The sequence below is a fragment of the Daucus carota genome, chromosome 5 (genome assembly GCF_001625215.2).
Source record: "Daucus carota subsp. sativus chromosome 5, DH1 v3.0, whole genome shotgun sequence".
Classification (NCBI taxonomy): domain Eukaryota; kingdom Viridiplantae; phylum Streptophyta; class Magnoliopsida; order Apiales; family Apiaceae; genus Daucus; species Daucus carota.
In genome coordinates this window covers 30762871-30782528 of record NC_030385.2, presented here as the reverse complement: position 1 = coordinate 30782528, position 19658 = coordinate 30762871, and the positions used below count along the sequence as shown (strand labels likewise).

General features: G+C 33.8%; 3 protein-coding genes across 3 annotated transcripts; 1 reads left to right on the top strand and 2 right to left on the bottom strand.

Annotated features, from left to right (window-relative positions):
- Window positions 1-5399: 5399 nt before the first annotated feature.
- On the bottom strand, window positions 5400-10722 carry LOC108221560 (NADP-dependent malic enzyme). The gene is made up of 19 exons (XM_017395430.2): window positions 10510-10722; window positions 10304-10424; window positions 9433-9507; window positions 9165-9316; window positions 8977-9082; window positions 8806-8871; window positions 8510-8605; window positions 8336-8407; window positions 8159-8242; window positions 7981-8079; window positions 7825-7872; window positions 7652-7705; window positions 7471-7569; window positions 7302-7391; window positions 7103-7180; window positions 6918-6992; window positions 6717-6807; window positions 6485-6613; window positions 5400-5674 (listed from the first exon to the last, which is right to left on the bottom strand). Exons 1-19 carry the CDS (start codon window positions 10701-10703, stop codon window positions 5586-5588), a joined length of 1818 nt encoding a protein of 605 aa, XP_017250919.1. The 5' UTR covers window positions 10704-10722; the 3' UTR covers window positions 5400-5585.
- Window positions 10723-11759: 1037 nt separating this feature from the next.
- Window positions 11760-12389, bottom strand: LOC108221559 (uncharacterized). The gene has a single exon (XM_017395429.1). The coding sequence runs from the start codon at window positions 12387-12389 to the stop codon at window positions 11760-11762; it is 630 nt and encodes a 209-aa protein (XP_017250918.1).
- A 1705-nt stretch (window positions 12390-14094) lies between these two features.
- Window positions 14095-18927, top strand: LOC108220680 (uncharacterized). The gene is made up of 15 exons (XM_017394518.2): window positions 14095-14313; window positions 14396-14507; window positions 14612-14709; window positions 15599-15695; window positions 15792-15881; window positions 15961-16023; window positions 16118-16192; window positions 16267-16332; window positions 16415-16492; window positions 17167-17277; window positions 17368-17445; window positions 17526-17645; window positions 18233-18276; window positions 18361-18418; window positions 18668-18927. The coding sequence occupies exons 1-15, from the start codon at window positions 14309-14311 to the stop codon at window positions 18677-18679; spliced, it is 1107 nt and encodes a 368-aa protein (XP_017250007.1). The 5' UTR covers window positions 14095-14308; the 3' UTR covers window positions 18680-18927.
- Window positions 18928-19658: the final 731 nt, after the last annotated feature.

Below are 19658 nucleotides of genomic sequence, written 5' to 3'. Positions count from 1 at the left end.
TGTGAGGGTGCTGTCTTTCCATTATCGGTATAACATGCTACTTAAACTTAGATGTAATGCTGTGTGTATCTTCTTTTTGGTGCTTAAACAAGTAAGGAGGCATATAATTTGAAGCATATCTATTCCTTTGCTTGGATACTTATCTTAATTTGGAGATGGATAAGAATGTTTGACCGTGAAGATGAGCATTGCTGCTCCTACTTTTGGTTACTTTCCCTTTAGCAGGTGCGAAAATGTTGTTTTTACTGGAGTTGGATGACTGCATCTCACTTTAAAAGCATAGATAAAATGGTTACTTTAAAGTTTTTTGTCGAGAGGAATAGATTTGTCATCGAAATAAACTCAACCAGGATAATCAATAGGGATAATTAATTCAAACGTCCTTGAATTATAGACTGTTTATTGTCTAGGTCCTTATCCTGTTTTTCTCAATATTGCGATTCTTAAACTTTCAAACTTTTCTAATTCGCATCCTTTCGTTAAAAATCAACTAACAAACGTTAGTCAATACTTACGTGGCAGATAAAATAAATAAATTAAAAAATGAAAATCTGAGCTATAATCTTTTAAAACCAATTTTCAATTTAAGTTAAAAATAAAACATCCACACTTTACAATCGCTAAGTTAGGGTTTTGATGGGGTAGTTGCGTTGAGGTCCCACAAGCGGTCGGTCTTGTCGGCGGAGCAGGCGACGAGGAAGCGATTGTCGGGGGAGAAGGCGAGATCGGAGATGCCGAGGTCGTGACCGAAGAAGTCTTGGATTAGGGCTCCGGTGTGTGGTGACCATGTCTTGACATTTTTGTCAGCGGATGAGGTGCCGAGAAGGGCGCCGTCGTCGGAGAATTTAACGGCGGAGATAGCGCGCTTGTGGGCGGTCAGAGTGTGTGGGAGAGTGTAGGGGTTTATTATGGGTTCTTCTGATATTGTCATGATTTTGTGATATGGAGGTGAAAATCTCAGCTTAGCGATCCAGGGAGCAAAACGGGAGCTTAGCGATTGTAAAGTGTAGATTACAGCTCAGATTTTATTTTTATTATTTTTATATATTTTTATTTGCCACGTAAGCATTGACTAACGTTTGTTAGTTGATTTTTGACGGAAGGATGCGAATCAGAAAAGTTTGAGAGTTTAAGGATCGCAATATTGAAAAAAATAGGATAGAGACCTAGACAATAAATAGCCTATAATTCAAGGACGTTTGAATTAATTATCCCTAATCAATATATGTGATCCGAGAAAATTTATCGATTGATAAAGAAATATAGTTGAGTGGAGTCAAGGTTTGTCTTACCCGAACTGAGTTTAACTTTTTCTAGAAAAGAGCAAACCAGTTTGAATATTTAAACCGAACAAAAAATGAAGTTCAACATCGGCTTATCAATAAGCTCGAACTTGAGTTTTTGGCTTTTTGCTCACCAAAATCTCACGAGCGGCCTGAGCTAAATTCAAACAGTATCGAGTTGTCTAGAGACAACTTATATATAATTTTTACTCTAACATCTTTTTATTTGTAAAATGCAGTTCATAATCTTACAAATATAATCAACATCAAAGTGTTTGTAATATATTCATGTACTCACATTAACAATCGATTCATGAACAAATCTCACGTGGTTTTTACTCGATCAAACTCAATTTATAAAATGTAATTTATGATTTACAAGTTACACTTCGAATCAAATAACCATATATTTAATCTAATTATCGAAATAATCATACATTTTGACTCGCAAATTAAATATACATTCCGTAACTCCTCATATTCGTATCTTTCGGATCCAAGCCGCCATACATCTCGGCATACCTGTCTTGTAGTATTACATAACTTAGCCCCACAAGTACAGGGTCCGATATCCACTTACAGCTAATTCAAAATATTATCATAATTAAAAGTTTGGAAGTACAATCAACAAATAAACACAAACATCCTCGTCACTGGAATTCGCAATTGCACCTTTCGTCTTAAAATGACCACACTTTTTGTCCTTACCTGCTATTGTGCGTTCCCGGACGTATTCACAGAGGTACATATTATTCATAGAAGTGTGCGTCCGGTTCGGTTTACCGAAACCGAACCAATGAATCGAAAAAATTTTGGTTCGGTTTTTGGTAGACTTTTTTTAAAATTTCGGTTATTCGGTTGTTAACCGCGGTTGATCATATAACCGAATTTATTAACCGAATTTATATTATATTATAATATTATAAAATATTGATAATAATTTTGTATTCTTCATCGCTGTGCAAAATGTACTCTGGTGTTTTTTCAATTATCACTGATCATGGTGTGCTCCAGAAACAATGTGAGTATTTTCTGTCTGCTGCTAAAACAACTTCCCTACTTATCTTTATAAATTTTTGATGAGACCAACCAGTTAGGAGTCAGCGCAAACCCGGCAGTGATCCAAAGATCCAAATTTGGGGCAGATTACCCCAAATTTTCCTCCAACAGTGATCCAAAAAATGATTCAAATTTGGATCAATGAATAGTACTGATCCAAATTTGGATCATCACTGTTCACTGATCCAAATTTGGATCACCTACTTTAATATAAAATAATAATTTTGTTATTTCTATATCTTTCGTTTATCGGACTTAAAATTAGTTTGTGATTATTAATATTTAATTAATAATAGTTTATCGTTAATAATTAATAAAATTAATGTTTTAGTAAAAACTTAGGATAATAGGAAAGCAAATTTCATTGAAATTAAAAAAAAGTACATTACATGCATAAAATTATAAGGACATAAAATGCATAAAATATAATTACAATACCGAAAAATGAATATAATATAAGTAGTTAATAATGATTAAAAATTAAATTTAAAATTATATAGTTTAATATAAAATTTAGGGGAATTATCTTGTATACTGTCTTTTTAATCTTATTTTCAAAAATACTACATTCTCCACTCTTATTTTTAAAAGTACTACCTTCTCTAAAATATTTTCAAAAATACTATCTTTTTGAAAATATATTCCAAAAATACAGTGGTTGCATATGCAACCATATATGCAACTGAATTCCTGATTTCAAGTTCCAGTTTTCAAATGTCATTTTCGACCTCATCTTTGGAGTCGATATGGTTGTATTCAGTTGCATATGGTTGCATTCAGTTGATTCTATTGTAATCTACTTCGCGAGGGGCACATCCGTTGTAACTTACAGTTTTCAGTTGCATATGAGGTTGCATTTAGTTGTATATGAGGTTGCATTCAGTTGATTCTATTGCAATCTAATGGCCCCGCCAGGGGCACCCATACATCAGTTGTAACTTACAGTTTCAGTTGCATTCAATTGATTTTATTGCAATCTAATGGCCCCGCCAGGGGCACCCATACATCAGTTGCAACTTACAATTTTCCGTTGCATATGAGGTTGCATGCATTTGAAATCTGAAACTTGAAATCAGGATTTGTAGTTGCATATATGGTTGCATATGCAACCACAGTATTTTTGAAAATATTTTAGAGAAAGTAGTATTTTTGAAAATAAGATTGGAAAAGGTAGTAGTTTTGAAAATAAGATTGAAAACGTGGTTATGAATAAAAAAAGCCCTAAAATTTATGCAATATAATATACAAAGATTAATTTGGATCAGAATTTGGATCACAATGCTGAGTTGGTCAGAAATTTGGATCAAAATTTAGATCAATTGATGATCCAAATTTAAATTTTTGGATCACAACTGCTAGAGATGGCCTTAGGACCCAAGGTGAGATTGCAGAGTCACAAATCTACCGGCCTTTCAATGATTTCGAATGTAAACTTAACTAATTTTACTGATGGTAATAATTAGACGGACTATAAAGATTATTAAGTGTTACTCCCTCCGTCCCCCTGAGTAGTATACATTGGGGGACGGGGACGCGGCACGGACTTTAATGCTCCTGTAAGTGTAGTTGTGCAATCTATTTTTAAATTTTTTTTTTTTCTGAATTAAAGTTTGGATGTTATATTTTTATACAGAAAAAAAAAATTCAAAAATAAGTTACAGAACTATAATTTATAAGAGCATTGAAATGCGTGTCGAGCAGTTAAAAAGAAACGTATAGAATTAAATGGGACAGAGGGAGTACCTATTAAGCATTTAATTGTATAAAACAACTTGAATATGTAATATTAAAATTTTAAACATGTTTAATGAAATTTCGATTTTCAATATTAACCGGGAAAAAAATTTGGTTTCGATTTTAACCGAATAAAGTTCGATTCGGTATTCGGTAGGTCTTTTTTTACAAATTTCGGTTTCGGTTAACTAGAAAAAAATCCAGTTTTGGTTAACCGAATTTTTGATAAAGTTTCATAGTAAATTCTAGTAATTGTTTTTAACAAAAGTTGAAAAGCAGTTTTTTGCAAAAGTATGAAAGAGCCTAATTTTTCTAAAAAAAAGCTTTTTAAGCCAAAATCTGTTGTTAAAAAAAACTGTTTTTAAATCAACCGAACTTTTTTCATCTGATTTTCTGCTGTCTATAATAACAATGACAAATAATATCTTATTATAAAAATAAAAATGTCAATAAATCAAATTATTATTGGAGGGTAGAAATATAAGAGGAGAGATGTGTTGAAATGAAGAGAAACTAATAAAAATGATAAAAATGATTTAGCATGCCATAAAAATAAGACAGTATTTCAAGGAATCACCGGAACATCATTGAAGTACTAAATTTATGCCAAATGTCTTATATTTCATGATTTCTAATAATTTTAAAATGCATTTTTTTCCATGAAATTTTTTTATTATGATAATTTTACCCTTAAGAATTTTATTCCAAATTCTTTGTTCTAATGACATCTCATACTGTCGTACACTGTACTTCGGCCCAATTAAGCAGTGAGTTATCAAGTGAAACAGGCTTGTTGATCAACATTTCATAATTCTCCCTTCTGAATTTAATTACTTAGAACTTTCATATTTATACAATACTTTGGCCAGTGACTTGATAAGATGCATGGAGTTGTATGAACTCCAGCTTCCTCTCTACTGCCTTTAAGTTACAATGCTGTGTCATCTCTAATACCTCAACTGTTGCCCTGTGATGGATGAGACTAGCAGTAAGATTCAAATCATTTTGCAATAGTATTCCTTTAGTATTCTTTGCGAAAACATTTAAGATTCTACAATCTGACCCTCCCATGGACAAATAAACCACCCAACCAAATTCCGCCATGTGTTTGCCACGTCATTTGGGAAAATAATTTGGGGACAAATTTTGGGGTCCCTAGCATTGCTCATGGAACAGCTTAACACATAACAATTCATAAGAGTCCAGAATCAGCTGTATAACAAAATGTGATGCATATCATGCTAAAGAAACAGTCCAGTGCCTCCGGTCTATAAAGCTAGTTTCACTAAAGAAGCAATTAAATACGAAGTCTCCCCATAAAAAACTTAATAAGTGCTACAACAAATTCTACAAACACTATCTTAAATAGAAATGTAAAATAACACTGAACATAAAACTGACACAAACATTCAACTGATTCTTGACGAAGTAAGAGAAACAAGCAACTGTTGAAGCTTATTCAAACAAGATATTTATCATCACAAACTAAAATTCAAAATTAATACTGGTTCAGCGATAATTACGATAATTTGGATTGTACATGCAGCTCTCTGCAAACTTCACCAAATTTTCAGGCTGAGGAAGTCGTGTTGCTACACCTGACAAACATACATGTATTCATCTAGTTTCAGATAGATACTCAAAACTCAAAAGTGCCATGCATACGAATCACACACATAACAAATTCAAAATTTATAATTACATATGAGAATGAGCACCTACTCGGGGCTGGCCCCGAGACCAAGGCACTTATGCACTAACGGGGCACCTAAAAAGTTAATTTTCAGGAGCGCATATAAAGGAGTGAATAAAATTTTGAAAAAATTTATAGGCACAAAAACTTTCTTCGGGGCACATATAATTTTAATTTATTAAATTTAAATAGCACCAAACATGTTGTTAAATACTTTGATAGAATACATAAATGTTAGAATATCTTTATTATTCACCACCTTTTTCTCGATATCATTGTTGTGCACAATTTTCTTTTTTACTTGGCGCTTTGGATGTAAAGCTCAAGTACTATGATTTTTTTGTTGTTACAAGTATGCAAGACTGCAAGTAAACCAGTATTCTATAGTTATAATGTGTAACTGGCTCGCACATGCCATCATTTCTTTATAACTCAAGGCATGTATCATGTAATTTGCAATTTTTTTCTCAGTCATAATTGCATTATATATATTATATATTTGACAGCATTTTCCCTGCAATTTGCATGATATTTTTGATATTATTCTTCGGTATTTATAGTTTGGACAATCTGTCATGGTATGTGCATACTATTATATTGATACCTTTCCGAATTGTAATGTTCTGGTGAATTCGGCAAATTGTTGTAGCTAAGATTTTGGACACACTTCCAACAGCAGAAAACAATTTTCAATAACTGGAAGAAAGGTACTAACCGATTTCATATGCCTTTGCAGCAACATTGGCTGCAATGTGTGCAGATATCTTTCGTATATTAGAGATTGGTGGGTAAATCATTCCCTTCTGACAGTCCTCCTGTGTTACTGTACCACCCAACGCTTCAGCTATTTCAATCCAAATTACCGATCAGATGTTTAGATATGTGTTTCAGTGATGGAGTATTTAAAAAATTTATAAGAGAATCATTAAACGATATTGTGTACTTACAAGCTGCGAGAAGCATTTCCTTGTGCACACGAATCGCACCAGACATGACCAACCCAAGGCCAAATCCAGGAAAGATATAAGCGTTGTTTGCCTGAAGAGAGAAAAATAATGCGTATATGTTATTTAGTAGTCTTTCATCTCTTAAGTGCTGTATTACAATTTATATGATAGTATGTGTGAGATAAAACTACTTTGCAGGACCTGTCCAGGAAAGAAAACTTTGCCGTTGTACTCTACAGGGTTAAATGGGCTTCCGCTAGAAAAAATTGCTCGACCCTGAGAAGCCAAAAGAATTAAGTGTTGGTCAGTGAGCTTTTTTAAAGTCTTTTAGATAGTTTATGATGACCGCTGACAGATAAGATGAGAAACAAAAATCTTCCCCTTACCTCCGTCCAGTAATAAGCTTCCTCAGCAGTGCACTCAGATTGAGTGGTAGGATTGGAGAGTGCCATAATAAGAGGTTTCTGCTTGTTATTGGTAAGTAAAGTAAAATTATCAGATATAAAAATAGTCCCAGAGTAACATGTGAAGTTACATGCAGAGAGGGGGGTGGGGTGGGGATGGGGGAGTGTGGAAGTAGGAAACCTTATTAAAGGAGGCCATAGCTTCAATAACCTCCTTTGTGAAAGTCTTTCCCTGCCCCGATGTCCCAATTAAGGCTGTGGGCTTGACAGCCTGAAGTGTTTTAATGGATCAAAAATCAGTCACATATGCTGTAAATTAGACCATAAGGCATAAGGCCGGCAAATTGGACCTTGATAATATCTATGAGATTTGTAACAGGTTCGTGGTCATGAGCCCATGGTTTTTTGAAGGCCTGAAGGGATTCCATACGAGAACTAACTACCAAGCCCTGTAAGCAAAGTCACCAAATCAGATCAGCTAGTTTAAAATGTGAAAATAATCCAAATTGGCCACAAGGAATGTTATCCAACCTTTGAGTCTACAAACCAGATCTTCTTACGTGACTCATCCACCGGAAGTTTTGCCTTCAAATGAAAACAAGTTTTGATGGTGCAAAAGGATTAGATAAGTATAAAACTAGGAAGCCCATACTCCATGTTATTCTCCTAAATCAAATAACCAAAACACAATAGCATAAGCAGACCTGGTGATACATCTCAAGCGCTAGTAGTTCAGCTATACCTGTACCTGCCTAAAAACCATTGAGGTAAAACATGAGCGAAGTGGAATCACCGACTGCATCATCTCATATTATTTGTGAAACTCATAAATTTATATCAGAATATTAATGAATTCTCACTTCCCCAGCACCAAAGAACAAAAACGTGTGATCGGCCAATGTTCCTCCAAGTGATTTCAGTGCAGCAACTAGCCCTGATAAAACCACAGCTGCTGTCCCCTGGAAAGAGAACAGCAATTCAGACTTCTTTAATTCATTCATCAGACAATAAATAGCTGATTACCGTCAAAAAGCTTACCTGAACATCATCATTGAAGACCAGATGGGTAGGGCTATATTTTTCCAACAGCTCGAAAGCATTATGGTTCGCAAAATCTTCAAACTGACGATTTATAATCACAAGATTCATTTTTCCCATCACAAAATATCTCAAGATTGAACTAGAACAAATAACACTGATGAAGGTTAATTTAACCTGTACTAAAACTTTTTCACCATAGTTCTGCTTGATGGCAGTCATGAATTCATGCAGAAAATCACTATACACCTGGAGAATGTGTCCAGGTTTTTTCAACATTCAAGGAAATAGACATTCGGTGAAATAATATTAATGGCATTTTACCACTTCTATGTCTGTGTTCAGATTTACCTTCCCAGTTGCCCTCCTTTGCCTGATCCCAATGTAGAATTCATCATTTAGTAACTTTTCATTATTTGTACCAACATCAATGGTTATAGGCAAGCACTGCACAACAAAGTCGAAAGAAATATAGAACTTTTTTTTTAAGATGGTGAGGGATAAACTCAAGTACTGTAGCATTCTCACTTGGTACAATACAACAAAAAAAAGAGTTTATAGGAATCGGGTATAGTTTTTAAACGAGTGAATAAGTAAGCATGCGGAACAAACAGACTGAATTCTCATATAGTATCACATAGTCTTACCGCGGAAGGTCTGACTCCCCCTAGTGCAGTGTACAGAGCAAGTTTACCCACGGGTATGCCCATTCCCTGCCAAAATTACAAATTCTACAATACTTAATAAGCTATTATAACATAATATAACACAAATAATTTTTGAGGATAAATAGGAAATTAATAAAAAACAAACTTCACCTGGCAACCAAGGTCCCCAAGTCCCAGAATTCTCTCTCCATCAGTCACAACAATGACTTGAATACTCTTCTCTGGCCAGTTCTTCAAAACCTCAAGAATTTTTCCCCTGCAATAAACAGCTATTCAAATTTAATCCTAATATTAAAAGTGACTTCATCACATTTCAAAGATTAAACAAATCATCATACTTGTCATTCAAGCTGATAAAAAGTCCACGCGGACGTCTAAATATGCTGCCATATCTTTGGCACGCCTCACCAACAGTTGGAGTGTAAACAATAGGCAGAAGTTCCTCCATGTTATCAATCAGAAGCTTAAAGAATAGCTTCTCATCCCTATCCTATAATTTGACCAAAAGCGCAAAGTTGAAATTTGATGACATTCAAATCTCGGGTCATAAAGGTAATATACAATTCACAATGCCTAAGTGTCATATATGAAATGCCTAAATAGTACCAGTAATTCCATCAAACTTATGTACTTGTGTAATGGAGCTTCAAAACTCCGAAGATTCTGCATCAATCTCTTCTCCTGAGGAACACAATCTCAAAACACTGAGAGCAAGTCCAATAGGTGTGCTAAATCAAGTCTTAAATCCAAAAATAGGGAATATGGGATAAAATTGCACTCCAACACTATGCTAGTGATGTGCTAAATCACTAGCACAAGCCTCCCCTTCCCTATTTTTAGAATATGCTAGCCACTTCGAAACTATTTTTATCATTAAAATATTCATTTATCTCTCTCCTCCACATCATTTCCCTCTCTTCTCCACACCAAAGTTGTTTAAGTTTAATATTATTATAATAATAGGGAATGGATATAGGGAATACTATTGGAGCTCATGTGCTAAATCTTGTGCTAAATCACTAAGACATATTATTTTATAATATTTTTAAGGAACCTCTTAGCATAGTGTTGGACTTGCTCTGAGGACTCAATTCCAAACACTATCACAGACCAACTTTCATGTCTAAGAACTTAGGCCGCATTCACTTGGATGGAATGGGATGGAGGGTGAAATTTGTACTCTAAATTGGGGTTATTAGAGAAAATGTCTATAACTTCCATTGCTTCGATCATTCCAATCCAACTATTTGAACAAAAAATCTAACCCACATGTTTTGGAAGGAATGTTCACTACACTCCTTCATTATGTTTCCCTTCAATATTTATCATAAGAAATTTAGACTCCCTCATATTTAGTCAGTATTATCTCATACTTCATTTTTTCTCCATAAAACTTGTTTCTAATTTTCATTTCATTTTCATCTCGTTCCACTCCATCGAAGTGAACGCAACCTTAGTCTTGAGATTAGATTTGAACCTGAAGTTGCTGGCTTATTACTACAGGAGGAAGAAGGCCACGCAAGTAATGAGCATCTCTTTCTTCGTGAGTAAAAGCCATCCCCTTGTTGTAGCGTGGATCTCTCAGTAAATTATACCCACTGCGTAAAATAAAAATTCAGCACTACTTTACCAAGTAACAGTACAAATGAAATTCAATTTGGTTGAGAATGTACAGTGTTGTACCTGGCAACGGAGAGGGTCCAGGGGGTGATAATCTGATCCTCAGTGGCACAATCCTCGCCGTAGACATCTTGTACACCACCACCAACAGCACTAGTCGTATCAGCCATACTTATAAACCTGCAACACAAACCTCTGTTTCTTCGTCTTGTTATTTGCTCACTAAAGCTTACTATCTTCTTTAATGCTTGCTGCATATACTGTGTGTGTGATGAAGATCGGGAGAGGGAGCGGTGTGCTTAACTTGACTGCTGCATGCAATAGGTGGCACAATTTTGTTTAGTTTCAGCTATCACTGCGACACGTGTTAACTGCCCGCTTAACTTAGAAGCTTTTTTTTTTTTTTTTGTTTATCCTTTTCATTTCCTTTTCTTTAAATATAAATTTTATGTATTTAGGAATTTACACAGAAAAATAACTTTTCTTCCCTTTTCTTTTGATCTAATTCAAATCTGGATTATTTTTTTTTAAAAATAATTAGAGATAGTTAACCGGCCTGATTAAATTTTCCGGGATGAAATTTGTATCTTGATATAATAAATGAAAAATCATCACATGATAATAATTTGCCCAAAATGTGAGAAAATTACATAGCCATTTTATTAAAGTTCTTGACGATAATATATTTATTATATTCCTTATAATATATAATTGCATATAATGTATTACTTCCCTACGTCTCAGCCAATTTTTTATATTAGATTTACCAACGACAAATTGCTAAGGAAAATTAGTCCGTTGAGTTCTCAATAGATTTGTAACGAGTTAACTAATCAATACTCTGCCAACCAATTCGCAATCAAATACCTACGTTTATATACCAACGAGACGTTCCGTTCGGAATGAATTCTGCCAACGGAATTTCTATCATTAAAAATGAATTTTCTTATAGTAAATTTGGCTGCGAGATTAATAAATATGTAAAGTGGGTGAAGTGGTGGAACGCATTGGTTTTTAATATATAAGAGGGATACATAAGAGGGAGACAATGGAGTAAAAGTGATGTGAAAAAAGAGGAAAACGTGAGAAAGCGGTGGGATACGTGCATTGACTATTTTTGATAAATTTTGGAATGTAATAAATTGGATGGATGGAGTATATTATTAAGTGGGAGCTAGGGTTGGAATATCATATAAAATAATATAATGTTTAATTTCAAAATCAAAAATATAATTACAGGTTCTTGTAAATAGGCCAACTGAATTAATTTTAGTGCGGTAATATACATACAGTCAGCAATTGCCCCTAAAAAATCAAACCCGTTTCACAACACGAACCATGATTCCTGTCATGTTCCAAGGACTACAACCAAAAGGCTTATGTACCTCATGATCATTATTACAATGTTCACCATCATCTTTTAATTCACGCGAGGAGCCATTAGACGAATATTCACACGATGATTTTGATTCCGAACTGGACGAATCACCAACACAACCAGCGGATTCCCCATCGAAATAATTACCAAACAGATCATCAGAGTTCTTGGACTTAACATTAGAACTTACTACTTGACATTTCCTTCCAAAGTAGTCCCTGTGTGTTTGTTGCTTTTTCCAGTGTTTTCGCCAAAACCATGATTTGTGCATTGCATGACTGTTATCATCTTTAGACGAATGATCTGCAAACGGTTTTATTGGTGGGAAGAAGCTCCGAGCCCCTGGCGGAGGCGTTGGCGGAGGAATAGCTTCTTCGCGGCGAGGATGCTTTGGAGTCCCCGGTTGTGTTTCCCAATTGAACGGCACTCCTTCTGCACTCCGGTGATAAATACGTGAAGATTCTCCGGTTGATGAATCTCGACGCAAGATTCTGCTCGAATGTATTTTAATTTCATCGACTCTTAATATTCTCCCTGCATCTCCTTCGTTGGGGAACATATTCATGACAAAACAAAGCTATAAAGATCTATTGTGTAATGCATGTATATAAAGCAACTTAACTTGCATGCAAAATGATGGCCTTATACAAATGCGATTAGCTAGTGGCAAGCACGTACAAAAATTTCTGGTTAGAAAATGAGGAAAGAAATATAAGTAATTATATAGACGAAACGATTAATAAAAGCACCATCATTAACGCCAAAGGACCGGTGATTAGGGTAGACTTAGCTTGATCTTGTTTTTGTTTGGACGGCGAGGGAGGATGTTTTGACTTGGATATTGTAAAATATTGCAGCACCTGCTAATACTTAATAGAAATCTAGTGCATTGCCTGATAATTTATAAAGACTAGGTTGTATCTGTTTCTGTAGTGGCTTTGCTAGTATTTTGATTTTTTTTAAATAGAATAAATAAATTGGTTTGTAGCTAGCTTTACTTGGATATTATTGTAACCTTTCTTTCGGGTCACTTAAAACTAGCTCTTTCTGTGAATGTAAAGCAAGGATGACTTGTTACCTTCCAAGTGATCGAGCTTCTTTACGCTACAGGACTCAGGAGTAATACCTAGATTCAATACATATAGTAGTTGACAAATGACAGCAAAATTGTGACAAAATTAAGTTTGTTTATCAAAATCGGTGATATATTGTTTCACATTTTTTTCAATATCTGGACATATCTATAATTATTTGATTAAGTTTTAAATTACTGAATGCTTTCACTGGTAAAAACACTTTCTATCATTCAAAATCATAGCTAAAATTTAATAAAAACATTATCTAAAAATCGCCAGCACATGTTGTTATATTTGTCCGGTACATATAATAAGATTTTATATAATCTATTATCGTCTTAAATGATATATTCTATTTATAACGTCCGTTTGTTTAGAGGAGGCAGAATTTGATTCTGGTTTCTGCTCTTCTTCCTCCGTTTGTGTAAATAAGTAGAACATTTTTAAAAAGTTTAGATGCCTAACTTCTATTTCAAAATTTTACTTCTTTTTCAAACATTTTATTTTGACCAAATAACTTCAAATAATAGGTCTCTCCCTATATTTGACCAACACATGTCGAAAGATTACAAATTATTAAAGTGATATATTTTACTTACAATTACATAAATAAAAATAGCTTATCATTTTTCAAATATGACAATCAATATGACCAGTGTCTTCGAAGCAAAATACATTACGTCTTCACAAAATTTTACACCATTTCTCCGTATCTAATTTAGCGAAGTAATTTCAGTCAAAACTTCGAGATGCTCTTGTAACTTAACCAATTTTAAGCAAATAAGTGTGTAGAAGCGTCTAGAAAAAATGATAATTAACACGTAACAATGCTGCTCTAAATATATTTTTAATTATTAAGCTTATTATAACCTCATATCAGCGTTGTAAAAAATGATATCGAACTTAATTGATGAAATTACATAACAAAAAATTAATCAAAAATTAATTAAACTGATCGGAGATTAATCGGATGATTAGAGTTATGGTATAGAGATTAATCGTGATTAATCACCGACTTTTAGAACAGAAACTGATATCAGCTAGCTTTACTCGTAGAGAATTACGTATAATTAAGCTTAGGAGTTTGGACTTGAGAGAGAACAAATCTTCGTCAACATAAAACATCAAACAGACAAACACCCACCAGATCCTATATTAAAAAAGAATAGCCCATTAACAATAGAGAATGGGCTTAGAAGTAGCAGTGACTCAGAAAGCCCAAAATTTAGACTTGAAACGACTCATCAGAGATGACACCCAATTAGCCGGCAATTCATTCTTTTAATCCCCCGTATAACTTTCAATTTTGAAATTACCCCCAGATCTGTTCCCCCACTAGATTCTCCCCCATTCCCTTTCACAAACACACTCTCACTCACTTCTCTTTTCAATTTCATCCAATTCCACAATGAGGTAACACTCTCTTCCACTTTTTAATTCATTTCTAATTATTATTTTTATTTTTTTTTTCTTAATTTGTGTTGTTATTATGCAGTGACCAATCATTTGCAAATGTTGGAAACTTGGATCACTGCACCAAGTACTTGAATCAAACACTCGTGAATTTCGGATTCCCCGCTTCTCTCGATCTTTTCGCTACTGATCCGGTGCCGTGTGTTTATCTTTTGTTTATTTTCATCGAAAAATTCGACTAGTATGTGTGTGTATTTAGTGGCATTGCGATAATTGAATTGAATTTTGTTTTGGATAGGTTTCGATTGCGCGTACCTGTAACTGTATGTACTCATTGCTGCAGCAGAGGCAGCGTGATATTGAATTTCGAGAGTCTGCTAATGAGCAGAGGCAACGGTAATGTTGTTTGGGTCTGGTGACTACATTTTGATCTACTTGGTGTAATTGAAGGATTTAATGTTTATCTGGTTGACAGGGGATGTATTTAACTGATATTTTAATGGATTAACAATAATTCATAAATTTTAATGGATTGTATTTGATTATGATTTTATGCGGATTCTTAATAAAATGTCGCTGCAGAGTCTTTAGGATTTAAGCACAATGTTTCAAAATCTCATGGATTATGGTGGGATTTCAAAAAGCATAAAATACATTGAACAATCCCACAAAATCCATCATTTTATGAAGTCCGAAAAATACATCAGCATTTGAATATAATCATATTTTAATGGATTTCAAATAATCCCAAATGAATACAATTGGATTTCTAAGCATAATTTAAAATCCTGATTGAATGCCACTAGATTTTATAGAATAATTTAAAATTCTAATTGAATACCCCCAAGATTTTGATAAATTTTTTAAATTCCTAGTTGAATACCCTTGAATTTCATGAATGAAAAAAAACCTTTAAAATATCAATTGAATACACCCCCAGTAGGATTGTGTACGGACGGATGTGTTGATATTAACGAAACTAAGAATGTTAATACATTTTTTGTTTGATTTGTTTTAGAAGTTATGTTTATAGTTTAGGATTATATTTTTGAATTTTTTGTGGCTAGAAATAATGTAGAGAGTACAGGTAACGAATTACTTGGAAAAAGCCTCTTAATGGAGTTAGTAACTATATATGTCAGGAAGAACGATGTTTAGTAAAGCATTTGAGAAAAATTCAAACGAACGCTTTTTCACAAAATAGGCTCAGCATTGTATCATTAAGTCATTGTATGTATATTCTGCAACCTAATTTCTGACCGTTAGTCCATGTGCTATATTTCAGACTTATGTCAGACATATCAAGATTTGAGGCTAAAATCGAGAGGCTGGAAGCACAGTTATCTGCTAAAGATAGGGAAATAGCAACTATCACTAGAACGGTTAGATACACTTTGTTTTACTGATTTGAGATATTTATTGGTATTAACGGAAAGCTTGTAGTGGCTGTGTGATAACGTATCAATTACGCTGACCAGGAAGCTAAAGCTGCAGCTGCTTTTAAGGCTCAAATTGATAAGTTACAACAGGAGAGAGACGAATTTCAGAGGATGGTTATTGGCAATCAGGTTAGTCTGTGTGTTGGTTGTTTACTGATTACCAGTTTTAATTCTATTACACACTCATGAAGTATACATGTTATAAAAGCAAGCGAGAACTCAACAAATTCATGAAATGAAGAAAAAAGAGAAAGAATATGTGAAGCTGCAGGTACGATTCCTTTACTTATGTGTGTAACATAGGTCCTACATTATATTGGCTGATAGCTAAACTAGTATATGATATGAAATGTGTCTCATTGTAGGAAAGGTTGAACCAAGTAGTGATGGAGAAAAAGAAGGAATCTAGATCAGGCATGGAAATAATGAATCTACTTCAGGTAATGGTTGCTATTTAACAATCTTTATTTAAAACATAGTTTATTAAGAAATGTCTTTATGTATTTTTGAACAGAAAGAAGGGCGGCAACGTGGGACTTGGAATGGAAAGAAGGCTGACAATGACTTTTATAAGAAAATTGTATGGAGTTAATTGGAATTTTGTGGTTCATTAATGATGACTTGATAATCTTTTTGTGACCATTCATAACTGACTGCTATAGGTGGATGCTTATGAGTCAAAAAATCAAGAATTAGTTGCCGAAAATGCTGATTTGAGGGCATTATTACGGTCAATGCAGGTAATATGTCCCACAAGATTCTTAATGTTTTATTGTTTAAATTATTTTATAATCACTGATGAACTGATGGTTCTGCTTTTTGATGACAATGCCATAAATAAATATGATGGAAGCGATCTGGTCTTATTCTTATCAATAATGAACCAGTGTGTTAGTCATTTTGACATTACTATTTAGATTCATAGTAGTTTTCGCAATATGATATATAGGAGTATATATAAAAAAATTGAATGCACCAACGGTAGTTGTTATACCTTTGGGAACAATTTTTTTATGCTCAAAGTTGTCATAGATTTGGGAAGATTAATTTTCCATCATCTTTCATTACACTAGAATTTTCAAGTGATAAAGCCATAAGTTCTATTGACAATCCCATATGTATCAAGAGACTAATGGGTTTTTCTCATATGTTACAGCTTTTGTACTTGCTAAAAACTTTTAGACATTAAAAAAGGAACATTCCTTACTTTATATAGTAGAGGGGTAGAGTATAAGATAGAAGATAAGGCATAAGTATGTGAGCCAAATTCGACTTGGTATATGCCATTCATGCTTTAACATGTTGTAATTGTAATTTTACTTGTTTCTTACATTCACGCTTTAATGCAATTGATGCTTTGCAAACCTCTTATTGTCTGGAAATTTGTATGAACATCTACTTGTTTGTTTTACAGGGGGACATGCGTGACTTCTTAAATGCTCCAAATGGGTCCTCCAAACAATCTTTGCCTGTCAATGAGAGGCTAGAGTCAGATTCTTCACATTCACCATTGGGTGGGAAAACGGTATAATACATTTTAACAAGATTGCAACTGGATCTGTTTTTACCCAGTTGTTATGAAAAGAAGTTGAATATAGTAATTTACACTATGCAGGATGTTTTTGACCTGCCTTTTCACATGGGAAGAGATCAAATTGAAGAAAGTCTGCGTGCCAAGATTGCCTTCATAAAGGTTTGATTTGTTTTCGATGCATCTTCTTTTGGTGCATGGTCATGTTGAAGGGGGAAAGCTTATATGTGTGCTGCATTTAGGAGCGCATGGTTGAACTACAAGATGCACAAAAAGAAGCTGATGTCACCTCTGAAGCCACTGAGAGAGAGCTTGAGCTGGAGGCGCAACTTGTTGAGGCCAGGAGCATTATTCAAGAACAGGTAAACACTAATTGCTTACTACACTTTTCATTGGATGCTAAAGTAGATTTTTATTGATTTGTCTATAGAATTTTAGCTTTGGACATGATGGAATTTGCATATCAGCACAGTCTCATCTTTCCTTATTAGTTCCATAGGTACACTGGAATAGATATGGCCTTGACTTCTGAGTATTTCACTAAATGCAATGTCTGTAGTGTGTTTTTTTTTATGCTGTTGCTGTTCATGTATTACTACTGAGAATTGTGTGCAAAATTATTTTCGGCTCCAGGGAAAGTCTCTTTCTTTCTTTAGAAGTCTGTTTCTTGTCCAATTATAGTAGAGAAGTTTTGGCTTTCCTGCAAGTATATGCAGCTCTTAGAAGTAAAATATGCATTTTGGTTTCTTTATAGTGCCAAGTACGTTTGTAATCGGTACTGTCTCTCAGTGGATTAAACACATTTACTGAACTATAGTCTATATTTACCCTGGCAACCTTGTATTCTTCAAGTGCGACGAGATCTGAGAATATTGACCTTTGTATTCCAGGCTTTTTCTCTCTGTAATAATCGGTTCTATGTTGACAACTATATTGGATTTAAATGCAGGCATCCATTATGTCTAAACATGTTGCCAAGTCTGAGAGGCCAAGGTATATCTGTATACCTATCAACTGCACTCTTTTTAGCCAAGTAAAAATCTGAAAATAAGTTATTTATATGTATGCTGTATGCAGGAGACTAAGTGGGCTTCTTGAATCTGAAAGGGATCCAATCATTTCATCACCTACTGAGGTATAGTTGACAGATTCTCATGCAGCTTCACTTGGACACTTACCGTTGTTTCTTCTTTCCTGTTTCATGTTTCATTGTGTACTTGCTGAAAAAGTCTGATATACATCTAAGTATCGGGCAAATAGTACTATTGAATTTCATCAAGCTATGTTATATGTAGCATTGAATTAACTAATTAAGTATGAGTGTGTCACATGATTATTACTATTTGCCCTGCTGCATTTCATAACCTTAGTGCTCATCGCATAGGGTATGAACTAATCAGGCGGGATAACGTATTGGATGCCAAATACATTGCCAATCGAGATTGACATGAACTGAATCTATGTTGTGGCATGATCAAGTATCAGCAGACTTGCATGTAAAATTTTCATTTGTTACACTCGTAGTAGATCATAATTTATACTAGATCTTTGCGATGGCTGATAGGTAAAAATAGTATGTAATGACAACTTAATGATCTACATGGCTAAATTTATTAATTATTATTATGTTAGTTTTACGCCAAACTGAAGCTTTTTACTAGGCACAAGGAATACTTTTGTATAATGTTGCTTTTGCTGGTTTTCTATCTTAGCTTAGCTGTGCTCACTGCCAATTTACCAGGGTTTTCTTTAAGTTACTTATTTACTGATTAAGAAAACTTTTCCTTTTTCATTTTTTTTTTAGATTTTTGTACTAAAAAGAGAAGTTGGAGTAAATTTTTCTTAGAAAGATACTATTGTAACTATTTTATTTTGTATAGAGTAACTATAAACCATTCATCATAAAAATAGTTACTCTATATGTTTTCTAAGAAAGATACTGTTGTAACTATTTTATTTTGTATTCATGTTTTCTCAAAAATTCACCATACTTGACATTTCTAAGTTTTATTAAAATTTTCAATTTCTAAGAACTAAATGGAAGTAAATTCTTTAGATTAGTTCGATGTATTATAAAATTTTGCTCACGTTCTATTATAAAAACATTGTCAATTTGATTTTTGATCAAATCAGTTCGGTTCAATATTGATGTCTAACCGACTAACCCTATCAAATATAATCAAATTAATTGACATATTGACTTTTATTGGTCAAATCAATCATAATATAAATTAATATTTATTCTCTTATAACTTTCTTTTTTTTTGGAAGATATTCACAGTTTAAAGTAGACTCCATATAATATTTGATAATATAAATTTTATATTTATCTTCGAATTATATATTGTATGCAATTCATCTTCTAGTGGATTTAT

Excerpts from the sequence above, each read along its gene's own strand:
- LOC108221560 (XM_017395430.2), bottom strand. The coding sequence starts at position 10,703 with ATGCAGCAAGCATTAAAGAAGATAGTAAGCTTTAGTGAGCAAATAACA. Across the intron at positions 8,606-8,805 it reads GGGGAGTCAGACCTTCCGCG|TGCTTGCCTATAACCATTGA; the intron begins GTAAGACTATGT and ends TTTGTTGTGCAG. Across the intron at positions 7,570-7,651 it reads TCTGGTTTGTAGACTCAAAG|GGCTTGGTAGTTAGTTCTCG; the intron begins GTTGGATAACAT and ends CTTTGCTTACAG.
- LOC108220680 (XM_017394518.2), top strand. Across the intron at positions 16,333-16,414 it reads ATGACTTTTATAAGAAAATT|GTGGATGCTTATGAGTCAAA; the intron begins GTATGGAGTTAA and ends TGACTGCTATAG. Across the intron at positions 17,278-17,367 it reads CACCATTGGGTGGGAAAACG|GATGTTTTTGACCTGCCTTT; the intron begins GTATAATACATT and ends TACACTATGCAG.
- LOC108221559 (XM_017395429.1), bottom strand. The coding sequence starts at position 12,389 with ATGAATATGTTCCCCAACGAAGGAGATGCAGGGAGAATATTAAGAGTC.